General features: G+C 39.2%; 1 protein-coding gene across 4 annotated transcripts in view; it reads right to left on the bottom strand.

Annotated features, from left to right (window-relative positions):
* The window catches only part of dgkh (diacylglycerol kinase, eta), a 174102-nt gene that overhangs the window by 64245 nt on the left and 95195 nt on the right, over positions 1-14662 (bottom strand). For all 4 annotated transcript variants that reach the window (XM_042068970.1, XM_042068969.1, XM_042068971.1 and 1 more), the window contains 3 exons: positions 10303-10378; positions 3480-3565; positions 3038-3137 (listed from right to left, as the gene is read on the bottom strand). In XM_042068970.1, coding sequence (XP_041924904.1) covers positions 3038-3137; positions 3480-3565; positions 10303-10378 — 262 coding nt within the window. The remainder of the gene's footprint in view (positions 1-3037; positions 3138-3479; positions 3566-10302; positions 10379-14662) is intronic.

Raw genomic sequence — 14662 nt, 5'->3', positions numbered from 1 at the left:
TAGCAATTTAGCCAGTCGTCTTGCACTATTAATGTTTGGATTACATGTGCATGCTGAGGAGGGATGCGCCTGTTGAGAGGGAGAGAGAAAGAGTGCACGGAGCAAGGAGAGTCTGTGTTGAGGTAGGCCTACTTCTATCGCCTACTCTGGTAGAGTTTCACATACTACAATGCAAGATATATTTAGCCTATTTATTTATGGACAACGTAAGGCAGGAGGTGTGTGTTGCTTTTAATTATGAATGTTCTATCGAACGTATTTTTTATTGATATTGATTACATGTCTATTGCGATACATATTGCTATCGTTTTATCGCCCGGCCTTATGCTCAATAATAACAATTTTAACACACGCATAAATACTCAGCCTTTTGTGCACATAGTCTATTGACATTGACTGATACACTGCCCTCTGGTGGACAGAACATATAGAACTTAAGTTTGATACCAATATCGGTCTTACTGAAGACATTTAATGGTTAAAATATTATTAATACATATTTGAATATATTCGAATTTTAATATAATAATATTAATAAACAAACAAACTTCGAATATGATTTTTGGGCAAAAGTCAAAGCCCTAACATATACATACATACACCTATACACGCACATTTAGTGCTGGGCGGTATGACCAAAAATGTATATCACGGTATTTTTCAAAATTCTTACGGTTTCACGGTATATGACGGTATTTTTTTTCATGCATAATCAGATGTTCACAGCATTTTCTACAGGTTGAGAGAGGAATTGCTGCAGTACATTGACTAAGGATGGTCTATTTTACTGTCATGATGTAGAATAACTCCACACTAGTGGTAATGCAGTTTTGCATGGCCCCAGAAAATTATGCTGTTTACAAAGAGCCACTCATGATTCTAATGAAGAATCTAATCAGAATGCAAAGACAATTGCATTCAAAATACAGAACTTTTACTGTGCAAATTTTACAAACATCTTAAAACCAATACAAAAAGTAGTGCAACTTGCAATAATTATACTTTTTTGAAAATTATACAATTTAAAATAAAACCTCTCTGCTAATAAGCTTACTCTGTCAAATAGGCCTATCAGAAACATGCCTTATTGTTATTGTGTGGTTTACATGACGTTAGTGGTAGGCTAACGTTAACTTCATGTGGCCTGCCATGAGCTTCGGTTCGGTTCGCTAGGCAAAACATAAACAAAAACGTTCGTTTTGGTGCACTGATGACAGTCAGGATCATTTCTAACTAGCCAGCTAGTATTGCTCAGTTCCTGTCTATAACATGCTTTACTTGCTACCTGGATAATTTCAGCGAATATTCTTAAGGTGAGATGAGTGATAAGATCATTAAACTTCACTGTGTTCGGTGGGTTGCTAACTAACGACATCACCTACTAGCCAGCTAGCTGTTGAACAATCTCAATAGAATTTTCGTGACGGTAAATCCCTTTCAATGCAGTATCCCTTAACGTTTTTCCTTAAACTAATGAAAACTAATGGTGTTTTGTGTTTACCCTAACTATGCCTCGCAGTCGCACCATGCGTGCGTGTGAAAAAAGTCCCGCCTGAACACTGTCGCGCGGCGCAGCGTTCCAAACGTTGTGTAATCAAATACACCTGTATGGCGGTATTTAAAAAAATTCATATCATAACGAAAATATACACCGGTATACGGTGTGAACCGGTATACCGCCCAGCACTACGCACGTTTAACATTATGATGCTCCGGACCTTTGCTTTGTCCTAGACGATCATACACAAAACAGTGGATTTTATTCTACTTACTTCATTATACCAAAAAAAAAGATGCCAGACTTCGTACCATACTGGATTTAAGACCTCGGAACTCAACAGAGCGATTGGTTTACAACCATTGACCTTAAAGATGCTTATTTCCATGTCCCCATTGCACTATTTTGCTTTCGAGGGAAGGGCAAACTAATTTGCTCCCATTTGAGATCTTGATGACGCCAAGGATCTTCACCAGGTGCGGAGCAGCGGCACTGTCTCCACTACAGGCTCAGGGAAAGCGCATTTTCCCCTACCTGGACGACTGGCTGATATGCTCTTACCCGCTTGTGTATTAAGATCATTACAGCTGATTCAGAATGCTGGAGCAAGCCTTTTCTTTAATCAGCCAAAGAGGCTCCCTATAGTAGCCAGAATTAAATTTAAATCTCTCACTTTGGCCTATAGGACACTGACTGGCTCTGCTCCTAGTTATTTTAATTCAATAATCAAGACATACATCCCCAACCGCCCACTGCGGTCTTCTGATGAGTGTCTGTTGTGTCGACCAGTCATAAACGCTAGGTCTAATTCAAGACTCTTTCCTCAGTGGTTCCATGTTGGTGGAATGAGGTGCCCAGTGCTCTCCGTTCCTGTGATAGTTTTGGGTCATTTAAGAGGGGTCTAAAGACATTCCTGTTCAACATGCACTTAGTTCTTTAAGCGCTTCTTATGCGCTATGGTTTGTAATATTGTTTTATTTCCGTTAGGCTGTTGATTAATTTGACATTTTTGTTTATTATTGATATTCTCCTTAATGTAGTCTTACCATGGTATTGTGTTTATATTATTGAGTGAATTGACATTATTGTTTATTATTTCTTTTTTCCCCTCATTTTCATTGCTTATTTTATTAGGCTATTGATTGAATCAACATTGTTGTTTATTATTGCTATTCTCCTTATTATAGTTTGACCAACATTCTAATCTGTTCCCTGTTCAATTTTAAATATTATATTGTTTTTGTATTTGTATGTCGCATTGGACAAAGGTGACTGCCAAATCCCATAACTATAACCATATACTATAGAGTTGAGGGGAATCTAATGTGCCTCAAGGCATTCTTAGGATATATCACATTAACAATAATAGGACATACATGTGGTCACAATGACCTTGAACTTTGACTTTTAGAGTCCAAGTAAACATTCATGCTAAATTTGAAGCATGTGAGATATCACATTTAATAGAATGGGAAATACATGTGCAGTCGGTGTAGAGGCATACGCATAATAGATCTGAGATGTAGTTAAAATACTCACTTTAAGGGACATAGTGTCTGCCTCCTCTGTATTTTCAGTGCCTTTCTCATAAGACTTTCCCACTTTAGCAACAAAGTCCTTCACTGTCTCACAAAGAATCCTGGTAGGGAGATGAGAAAGGTCACATATCTTCAATGAGCTTGGTTGTTATAAAGCAGTGGTTCTCAAACTGGGGGTCGCCAAAAATATTGGAGGGGTCGCAAAATGGTTTTTAGTCAAAGGCTGCCATTGACATAATGCCTTTGATGTTGACATAGCCTACCTATGAGAGAAGACATTTTCTGCCTCTGTTTCCAATGCCCATCTCACAACATTTCAAAACCAAATTCCGCTGGTTAGAGAGAAGGGGGAGACTTGGCCCATGTTTTTTGGGGGGGTCGCCAGACAAAAAGTTTAAGAACCACTGCTATAAAGGGAATAATAGACAGGGCTGATAACTCACTTTGCCGAGGATATGACCACCGAATGCTGATCAGAGTTCAAAATCTTTGTAAGATGAGCAGCAACTGAATCTTCATAAGCAGAAATCTGTAATAAAAACATTGAGAATACTGAAAACGAATTTCATGCAACTGTAATAGCCTTTGTGTGCATGCTATGTGATAGAAAGCAAAGGCGGACAGAGTACACAGCTTCATTACTTGAGTAAAAGTACAGATACCCTTTGCTAAATTTTACTCAAGTAAAAGTAAACAGTCAGATGTCTACTTAAGTAAAAGTACTAAAGTACTTTTAAAAGTACTTGAGTATCAAGAGTACAATAGTAGCCTACATTTTCTAAATATTGCATTACTACTGCCACAGTGCTTACATTTATGTACAGAAACGTCCTACATGGAGTTATGAAAAATGTTAATACCTTGGAGAATGTCAAATGAATTGGAAGTAAAATCAAGTAATTTTCATCTTTTTACCATGTTGCCAGGGATGGGCAGTATTTCTAATACATGTATTTAAAATACGTATTTCAAATACAAAATACTATTTGAAGCGAAAAACGATTAACTTGTTCAGAAAATTTAAATAGTCTGGCGAGGTGGGGCCACAGGTTGGCACATTCCCGGGATGGACCTGCTGCGTCTTCATCCATTGTTACCTCCATGGTTTCATCTCTTATCTAAATCTGACCATGGAGTTGACTTTGGCGGAAAGCTGAAGGTGATTGCTGATAGGCTGTCCCAATCAGTGGGGGCAGCACAATCCAATCGCCTTTGAGAGGGAAACAACAAATTGAGGGTTTCCGAGATTTTTCTTTTTTCCTTTTAGTAACGGGTACTCACGGTTATGGATAGAAATGTAGTGGAGTAAAGAGTACAATATTTGCCTCTCAAATGTACTTGAGTAAAGTCATGAGTACTCCCCAAAAATGATACTCGAGTAAAGTACAGATCCCTCAAAATTGTACTCAAGTACTGTACTCAAATAAATGTACTCCGTTACTGTCCGGCTCTGATAGAAAGTGTCGTGTCAGTATCCCTGTTCTAAGACTGAGACCTGTTGCCCACTACTTGCTGTTTTCTGTTTTAATTGTACCAGTCTTTATTTCTTTTCTTTCACCATGCGCTTGTTGCCCCACCTCTATGTTCTGCCATTGATCTCTTTCCCGCCAATATTGATCCTCTCCTGTTTCCCACCTTGATTATATTACCCAGCCTATTAAAAGATCTGCCTGTGGTTCTCTGTAAGATCATCATGTTTTGTTCCTGTTCCCAGTCTGTTCAGGCTAATTTTTTTTTAAGTTACAGAGCTACTGGTGCAACAGAGGTTGATACTAGTTTTGTAGTTCCCAGGCATACTACGTGACAAGAATGAATGTTGCATACAGGGCACACAACTTTGACAAGAATTGTTTTCAGACCAACATTTTCCTTATTTGCCTATGATTACAAATGGCAAGGACACAACAACTGTTTCTAAAACATTATTATTATTATTATTTAGTCAATAGTTTTCAGAAATAAATGACTCTGGTGGATTCTGGTACTGTTGGACATGCTAAATAATATACTAAAAATCTAGTGAAATCTGACCTTGGGAAAGGGGTAATTTTCAAAATGGCCGCCAAAATGGCTGTCAAATGGCTATATCTCAATTACTATTCAGCCTACAGGGGTGAAATTGATGTCAAATTGTGGTCATATTAAACAAGAATATGATTTTAAATGGTAATATTGAAAATGTTTCAATGCTCTACCTTTTTCAGCCATATATTAAAATCAATGTGTTTTAATACAGAGCAAATTCAATACAGGATTATGAACCATCTCCATGGAGGAAGATAAGACATGTCTTAACTGGTGTTATATCTCATCTAGAGGTTATGCTTTTAGAAAATATGTAGTTTAGGGTCTTTGATTTGTTTTCCCTGGACTGTACATGCCAAAATGTATCTGCTTTACACTAGATTTGCCAAAACAGAATAGAGGGCAATGTTTTGTTCATGGCAAGGAGGAAGATGGGACATGTCTTAACTGGTGTTGTATCTCATCTACAGGTTATATGCTTTCAGAAAATATATAGTTTAGGGTGTTTAATCTGATTTCCCTAGACAATATAGCCCAACATGTATCCACTTTACACTAGATTCGCCAATACAGAATAGAGGGCAATGTATTGTTCCTGGCATGGAGGAAGATGGGACATGTCTTATCTGGTGTTATATCATCTGCAGGTTATATGCTTTCAGAAAATCATTGTTTAGGGTGTTTAATTTGTTTCCCCTGGACTGGACATGCCCAAATGTATCCACGTTACATTAGATTCGCCTATACAGAATAGAGGGCAATGTATTGTGCATTCATGGAGGAAGATGGGACATGTCTTAACTGGTGTTATGTCTCATCTACAGGTTATATGCTTTCAGAAAATATATAGTTTAGGATGTTTAATTTGTTTCCCCTGGGCTGTACATACCAAAATGTATCAGCTGCACACTAGATCCGCCTATACAGAATAGATTATGTATTATGCAAAGTGTGGTGGAAGTTGGGAACGTAAGTTAATTGATGTTATATTTCATGTAAAGGGTATATGCTTTTATAATATATATATATAGTTCTGGCTGTTCTATGACTTTAGTGAACCATAACCCATGCATAGGCATGCATTATACTGTATATTTGTGTGCATCAAATACATGTTGGCATCTATCATAAGGGGGGAGCTAATTAAATTTAATATTAAACTATATTTATTAGTATATCAGAAATAATTACTATATCATTATTCATCATCATACATCATCCTCCAGCCCTCTGAAAGGAAGTTGTGCAGATTGTCACATTGTTCATTTTGACATGTTCCACAGGCAGCAGTGAAGCGTAATCCGTATCTACATTAACAGAAGAGTATCTTGCAGAAATGCACACAGTCACAGCGGATAACTTTCAAAAGCTGTGAAGCTTACTAGCAGATTCCGTTGGAGGGAGACGTTCTGGAGTCACAAATAATGACGCAAGGACAACCGTCCTACTCAGGGTGTTGTGCCGTAATGTTGTAAGAGAGTCTGTGGACTTCCCACCAAAAAGTACAGCCATCACTTGGCATCTTAATTCACCAATCACCTCTGTTGTCTGATTGGGAGTAGTGAAGGCATTGGCACATGACTGAAGGACAAAATCTCCTCTTATAATTGCCCAATAGGCTACAACTGTCAAGTACACATCAGGTACATCAATTCACCAACCTCACACTCAAAGAAGCCTTCACACAAATAAGTGGCTCTCTTTCACACAAATAAGTGGCTCTCTCTCACACACAAAACTATATAACATGGATACAGTATGACTGCTGTAAATGTATTCATTGCACAGACACAGGGTTCTTAAGCCTCACGCAATGGGCGTGAGACACACGCAATTCAGCAAGTTCACACACTTACACGCCACACCTTGCATTTCTCACGCAGAAATATTACTAGGGATGTCAAGGTATCTGTATAATTAATAGAGGTGCAGGGATACGAGAGAATTTCTCGCAGGGTTTAGAACTAGCGCACCACTCATCACACATTATTTTTTATATATAAACTAAACTGTCGGTCATTAAGAAAACATAATGATTGCATTGTTAAGTATAAGTACTCTTTTGATCCTGTGAGGGAAATTTGGTCTTTGCATTTATCCCAATCCGTGAATTAGTGAAACACACTCAGCACACAGTGAACACACAGTGAGGTGAAGCACACACTAATCCCGACGCAGTGAGCTGCCTGCTACAGCGGCGCTCAGGGAGCAGTGAGGGGTTAGGTGCCTTGCTCAAGGGCACTTCAGCCGTGCCTACTGGTTGGGGTTCGAACCGGCAAGTACAAGTCCGAAGCGCTAACCAGTAGGCCACGGCTGCCCCAAGCTTGTTGTAGCTTTGTGTAACCCATACATCAGCAATGTTCATTTTATATGACCAATACCCTTCTCGTGGCTGCCTGCACATTTCCTGTCGTCACGGCTGCAACTGCAGCTGTGGTTTTTAGCTGCGTGTTCATCCGGTCCCGGGACACCCGTCTAACCCTTAATGGACCATGTCAACAATGAATGAAAATTAGCTTATTATCAATGTGTGTAATCAATTTTTCTAAAGATACAGGACTGCTGCCAATCACCATAAAAATATTCAAAAGTTGGTCTCGGTATGCACATTCTTTATCCAATGGTTTAGTGACAATAGGCTACTCAAGTGAATAAAGCAATTCATAGCCTAATAAATAAAATACTTGTCTCACATTTTTTTTTTAATTCTTCTAGGGGATGCATGCCCCCAGACCACCCTAACTAAGCTGAGTTACCAACATTTTGAAGTGGCCGGGGGGGGGGGGGGGGGGGGGGCCTTCTGTGTTTGTGAGTTTTCCCTCTATCTGTTGCATTACCTTTTAACCTATTGTTTAAGTCTGCCCAATTTGTTTTACTTATTGTTGCCTCAGACCCCTGTCTATAGGTTATCAACTCTTGCCTGATTTGACCATTTTTGTGAATCACTTGGCATCCTGATGTTCTTTGCTATACATTAAAAATTACTTAACCTTTAGCTCTGTTTCTGTTCCTCCTGTTCAACCCTAACTTGTAAGTTATGCTCTTATTTTTGAAAATAAGAGCTGCTGTGCTTTCCATTGAGGGCGTAGGTTTGCATATGGGCCATAGGGACATGTCCATACCAATATTTTGTGATGACAAAATTGTCCAAAAATATTTTCACAAACTCATTTATATTATGATAATTGATTACTGTGTTCCTACTTATAAAGTGTACATCTCCAGGACAACCAGTTTAGACACACTATAATTTAATTGGCTGAAGGGGATTCATTTGACACTCACGTCAAAGTGTCAAAGTATAGGCTACTTGTCGCCTTAGTGGCAGACACAGATGAGGCAAGCAGGTGTGTGGACAACAGTAAGTCATCAGGACGGTCTGACAGTACACACCCCAGGAAAGGGTAAAGTTTTAAATTAGTACTCCCTTTGCCCTTCAGCATTTTTGTGTTTGTAAATCAGCTATGCCTCCAAAAAAGAAAAGAGATATACAAAGGTTTTTCACCAAACAGAGCATAAGTAACCAGACATGGAAACTAACAACTGCAATCTGCTAGCCTAACATCATCTGCCTTCTGTAATCTTTCAACCAAGGTTAGCAGTCATGTTGATAGGAGTTTTAAACTTAAAAATGGCTAGTTATACTACATTAAGTAATCATTACAGTACGCAGCTGAAACCAAACCTATGTCCTTGCTTTCTAATAAACTGTGAGCTCTTATCTGTTCTTGGGTCCGATATCTTGAATATAAACCTGACAGTAAGGCCTGGTATGTACAAATATACAAACCTGCAGCACCTGCCGATGTGCGGTATGAGTCATGTGTATCCGTAAGTCATTCAGATTCAGCATATGCATGCATGATAGAGTGAATTGTCAAACTACATACAGTAACAGTGCAAAAGTCTTAGGCCACTATTAGAGTTGCTGTTTTAGCAATCCAATGTTATGATGACCACACATGTTTATTTATCAATCTCTTTATTAAAATACAACCAGAACATTTAGGAAATATTTACACAGTATTAAAAAAAATGTGTACATCTGCTTCTGGTTCCAATCTTAGGCCACCACTAGATGTGTTATTTTAGGAGTGCTATAATGATCTCACAAGGGAGAAGCTGTTGACATAACTGCCTGGTTCTAGCCTGGAAATATCCAGACTCTCGTATGTACATTTAATTTCTACAGAGAGTCTGGCCAAGCGTTAACTTCCTTGAAGGTGAGTACTCTGTTGAAGTTTAAAACTATTGGATCTGCCCAGAGCCACTCTGGATCTGCCATAACCAATCGCTAACGTTTGGTCGTTCAAGTTCAAGTGCAAGTTTATCTATATAGCACATTATCATACAAAATGTTACTCAATGTGCTTAAATGTGTGTCGTTACGTACTGTATGTCTGGCTCAAACTAGCGCACAACCTCAACATCATCGTTCTCAGCTACTCCCTCTGTTCGCTGATTGGACCTGCAGATTTTTGCAGGAGAAAACCTGTGAATATACCGCAGACCCAGACGACGTACTGAAAGGAAATTAAAAATAAGCGGAAGTACATAGAAGGGCGGAGTAAGGCTAGCCTGGTTCTGACATGTTAGTAGATTTTCCAGAAGTTTCTGTTAGGCTGGTCATGCCCATCACTGATCTTGGTGGAGAACTTTGACTCCATCAATAGCTTCCTCCTTGCGAGATTGGTCATAACACTGTTAAAACAATAAATCCAAATGTGGACTGGAACTTGAAAAGAAATACATTTTTTTGTGTTTTCTAATAAGAAAATAAATATTATGATTAATAATTAATATTATATTATTGACAACGAAAAATATGTAAGGTGGCCTAAAACTTTTGCACAATATTCATCCTGTCCAGCAGCAGAATAGCAAAAAGTATTACAAGAAAACTGTTCAAACAATTTGGTCTGTTTTAAAGCCAACAGCCTAACTACCCCTAGTAGATATAGAGTTTAATCTTCAAAGCAGGTAGAAATGTACAGGCTGGTATACAATCAATAACTCCTCTTGCTTTGCCGACAAATAGAATGCAAATAGAAACGTCTGGCCTTACAATGTGTATGTCCTTACAGTGTGTATGTCTGTGTTTTTCTGTAAAGTGAAGATCCAGATGCGTTTGGAAAAACATGTTGGCATGAGAATGTTCGCCTTTGTGTTTGATCTTATTGGTTTCTACTTAATGTGGTCATTTTTATGTGTATAATTGTGTGTGTGCAAGTGGACTGGTACCTGGCTGTCCTCTTCGTCATCAACAGAAGGTGTGCTCTTAGGAGGTATTTTAATCTCATATGTCATGATACTCCACCTGCATATGATTGAGAACAGCTGTTACTGACTGCCATGGACCCTGCTAACCATGTAGAGCAGAGCAGAGCAGTCATATCACAATTTACCTGCTACAACTCAAAGAATGGCTGTACTTGTTTTCTATGCAGCACATTGCCTTACTTCCTGTTCTGGTTGCGTCCTCTGCATTGTGCAGATCTGACTGAATGTGATGCATGTCTTTATTGTAAGATTCAGCCAGATCTATGCAGCAAGAAGACGTCGAACACATCCACTGGAACACGAAGTAAGGCAATGTGCTGCCTTCAGAAACAGCCCGTTATAAACTCTCTGTACACTTTTAAAGTTTACAATACTTCGGGTTGTCTGCAGGGACCCTATCCAGTGTTTCCTCTACATTTATTTCAGCATGGCGGCCCACCACGGTTTAATTAATACCACCACGGTATCAGAATCAGGGCAGACGCACAATGTGCAGTTGCTTTTTAAATAATCCTGCCGACGTATCCTCCCCTGCTGGCTGCCACTCACTCAATTTAACAAGTAGCCTAAAACTAGTCAGAGGTTATTATGGCCCCAGTTTCACTTCGCATATTTTATATTGTATTGATGTAGCCTATTTAAAACATTAACTTTCTTCTCAGTGTTTCCTCTTCATTTAGCGTATAGTAGGCTAAATGCCCTCCACTGGTTGCTGAAAATTGCAGTTTAACAATAAACAGCAATGCTAATCCGAGGTACCTGTCTAGTTTTATTCCATAAATATATTGTTTTTATAGACGTTAGTGCTATGCGCTATCAAAAGCTTTCATGTGCTACGCATCTTTGTCTACAATTTTCGCACAACTTGGTGGAAAGGTGTAGCACAGGCTAAGGAAAACCCATTCATTTCTGAAGCTGATCGTATTGAAAGTATTTTCCATATCGTAGCCTATTAGCTCGCTCGCAACAACAGCAAAAATTAAACTGGAGAGTGGATGTCTCCACGAAAACACTGTTACATTAGCTGCGCACTCAATCGCGAATCGATGCAGTAAAAAAGCAACGACTGGTAGTAACGAAGGTAAATTGGATTGAAGCAAAACTTGGCCAAAAACATTTCGTATGCACTCGCGGTGATGGCCTAGTAGGCCTAATGTGAATCGCGGACTATAAAGTAAAGGAGATTTGCACCAAATAAAGGCAGTGTCGTGGGTTGTGTTTCTATAACATGTTGGCCGGCACTGTTAAAAAAAAATCTAGCAGAAACACTGCTATCCACGCTACCACCGAACTACCCCCCCCCCCCCCCCCCCCCCCACCATATGAAATTCTACAAAACTTGGCATACCCCCAGAGGATGTCAGGTTAATCATACACATCTCAACTGAAGATAGGGGCGATGAAAGCAGAATAATATTGCATTTTCATTTTTTACCGGGGGGTGCAAATCACAAAAGAGTGGTTATGGGCTAGGTTGATGTGGGCCCTTGAGACCAGTGGTGGAATGTATCAAAGTACAAATATTAAGTAAATTTTCCACGTATTTGTACTTTACTTAAGTAGAATCTATAGTGCATACTTTTGACTTTTACTTCGTTACATTTTGCAGCAATTATCTGTACTTTTACTCCGCTACATTTCTATAATACCATCGTTCCTTTTTACATTACATTTTATGATCAGTTTTTTTTTTCTCTTTGACAAACACGTTTGTTTCACCAGGGGGCTGGGTTGCTACCAAAGATAGAGCGCTACATGCCCCACTTCTAAATCTTTGAAACTAGTCTAGACCAGACAAAGCGTGAGCTTGTAGCCATCTGCATTCGGTAGGCTATATTCACCAGACCCATGGCTATACTGGACATGCAACTGTGTTCTGTGCCCTGAGCATATGCTTGCCTTTCTCTGTCTATTATCTGCAGCGTTAGGGCCTCCTCTCCGATGAGATTGCGAGTCCGCGGAGCAGCGAAGTTACAGGCTATGCCCATGTGTCTGTCACACGTCTGATGATTTGCGGCACATGAATGGTAGACTATACTGTAGAACTGCTGTCCGAAAAAAAAAACTAAACATGTTCCAGATTAAAATATTTCTTAATTGTGTGATCAAATAAAGAGGCATAGCCTACATTTGGGGGGTAGTAAAGTGAGCGCCCATTCAATGTTTATGCGCGTCTGCGCAAGTGAAACTGAACCTTATCATAAAGACACCTTCTCAACAACTTTTCTGTTCAATCTGGACCTGCAGAATTGGCATTACGATCCACCAGACGTTTCCCTTGTCTACCCCGATAAACTTCAGGCCCTCGTGTTTTACTGAATGATACTTAACTCAGCCGATCACACTAGATAACCAGAATTAGTCTCCAGAAAACTATCTAGCCTAGTATAACCTAAAACTAGCTTTATTAAAATGCCACACATCATAGGCTACTGATTTTGTTTTATTAGAATAGGCCTATAGATATTAAGATAATAAATCATTATGCAAGTACTTTTACTTTTAATACTTAAAGTACATTTAAAATCTAGTACTTTTTACTTTTACTTAAGTAGGGTTGGCATTGTGGTAGTTTTACTTTTACTAAAGTATATATTTCTCTGCTTATTTGTAATTTTACTTAAGTACTGAGTTTCAGTACTTCCTCCACCACTGCTTGAGACCAACATACCATAAACATTTCTTCATCCTCGGGGCCATGGTTCAGGTAGTTATTTAGGAAAAAATGCTTTTTTTGAGTTTCGGGAGGCCCAGCGTGGGGGTGGTGGCCCCCGGGGACTTTCAAGTTGACTAATCAAATTATAAATCACTAATTATTGATATACATTTTCTAGTGAAACAAATATCATCCCATATTCTTATTAAAAGTAGGTAATTCCACTACTTTTATCAGTAACAATTATAAGACTAATTATCTTTTCAAATTAAGTAATCAATTACAACTAGAATGTATTTCCGAGGAACTGCAAAAGGTGCTTGCTCAGGTGCGTTTCACCAACGGCAACAGTGGAATAAGATAGGGCTGCCAAGTTAAGCAAATTTAAATTTTGTTCTCAATTTCGGCTCCAAATGAAAACAAAAACAGTAAAATCAAGATTTTTTTTTGCCACATTCCATTTAGAAATAATGTTTCGGAAATAGCTACAATTTCAACTCTTACAGCACAATGAGCACCTGCTTCTTCAAGCCCTGCACTCGACACGCCCCTCACCTCTGAGCACAGGCCACTCAAGCATTTTCTGGTTGTGTGTGTGTGTGCTTGTGCAGTTGGTAGCATCATGAACCACGCAGAAAGCACATTCTATGCTAATTTTGTTGTTAGCACTGTTAACCGAGGTGACCAAACTAGAGTTCTCAACGGGCCTGAAAATTACAACCCGACCCGACCCATGGCTTTTAAAGCCCGGATCCGATGTAACCAGACACATCAACATGAATTATCTGCCCGAACCCGGCCCGACACCCAACCCCCTTTTTTTCCCCCTCATACACGTATTGTCATGACCAGCAGACGGGAATTCAAATCAACCTTTAATGTTCACGATTTGTTTTAAGGGGGACATTTTTGGCCAGGAACTTCGTCAGATTGCTGCTGCTGCTGCGTCGTGGTGGTGGTCGAATGCCCACAGTTTAATGTATGGCAGCTCAGGCTGGACGTTTTTTGCTGTCATATTTCCCGACCCGTTGAGAACTCAAGACCAAACTACTCAGAGAAGTTATGGCAAGATGGCCAATCTAGCATTAGAACACGCCTGGTTTTCGAAATCAGCACATTACAGCTTGTCAATTACTACTAGTACAAGTGGATAACATCATGCAAATGCAAACGTTACTATTAGATAATTAACACTGACTGTTTGCTCCTTCAGTCCCAATGGATTATGAAACATATTTTCCAAGACCCAGAGGAAAAAACATTTGTTACATTTGTTGCAAACTTAGAAAACACATGGGGAAACTAAACTCTCCAACCAGCATAATAAACTTAAATAGCTATCCAGCTTTCAACCAGTGCTGCTGTGGTACTTGAAGTAGAGAGCAGCGAATATGTCACTTAATCTAAAATGCCTGAATATGTCAAAACACCACAGTATGTAATCACAATGTAATACATCTGCAATATGCTATGTGCTGTTATGAATAAGTAGAATTTAAGACTTATCTAAGTTATATTTAAGCAATAAGCCCCGAGAGGCCGTAGGTTACACTGATTCTACAACGGCTAAGGGGCGTTGTTAGGCACGACACGCTAGCGGTTGTAGAATCAGTGTAACCTACGGATTCGAGTGGCTTATTGCTTCTCTAAAAGTGTTACTATAAA

The sequence above is a fragment of the Alosa sapidissima genome, chromosome 2, assembly GCF_018492685.1.
Source record: "Alosa sapidissima isolate fAloSap1 chromosome 2, fAloSap1.pri, whole genome shotgun sequence".
In the NCBI taxonomy this organism is placed as follows: Eukaryota; Metazoa; Chordata; class Actinopteri; order Clupeiformes; family Clupeidae; genus Alosa; species Alosa sapidissima.
The sequence above is the reverse complement of the archived record's forward strand: the minus strand, read 5'-3'. Positions and strand labels throughout refer to the sequence as shown.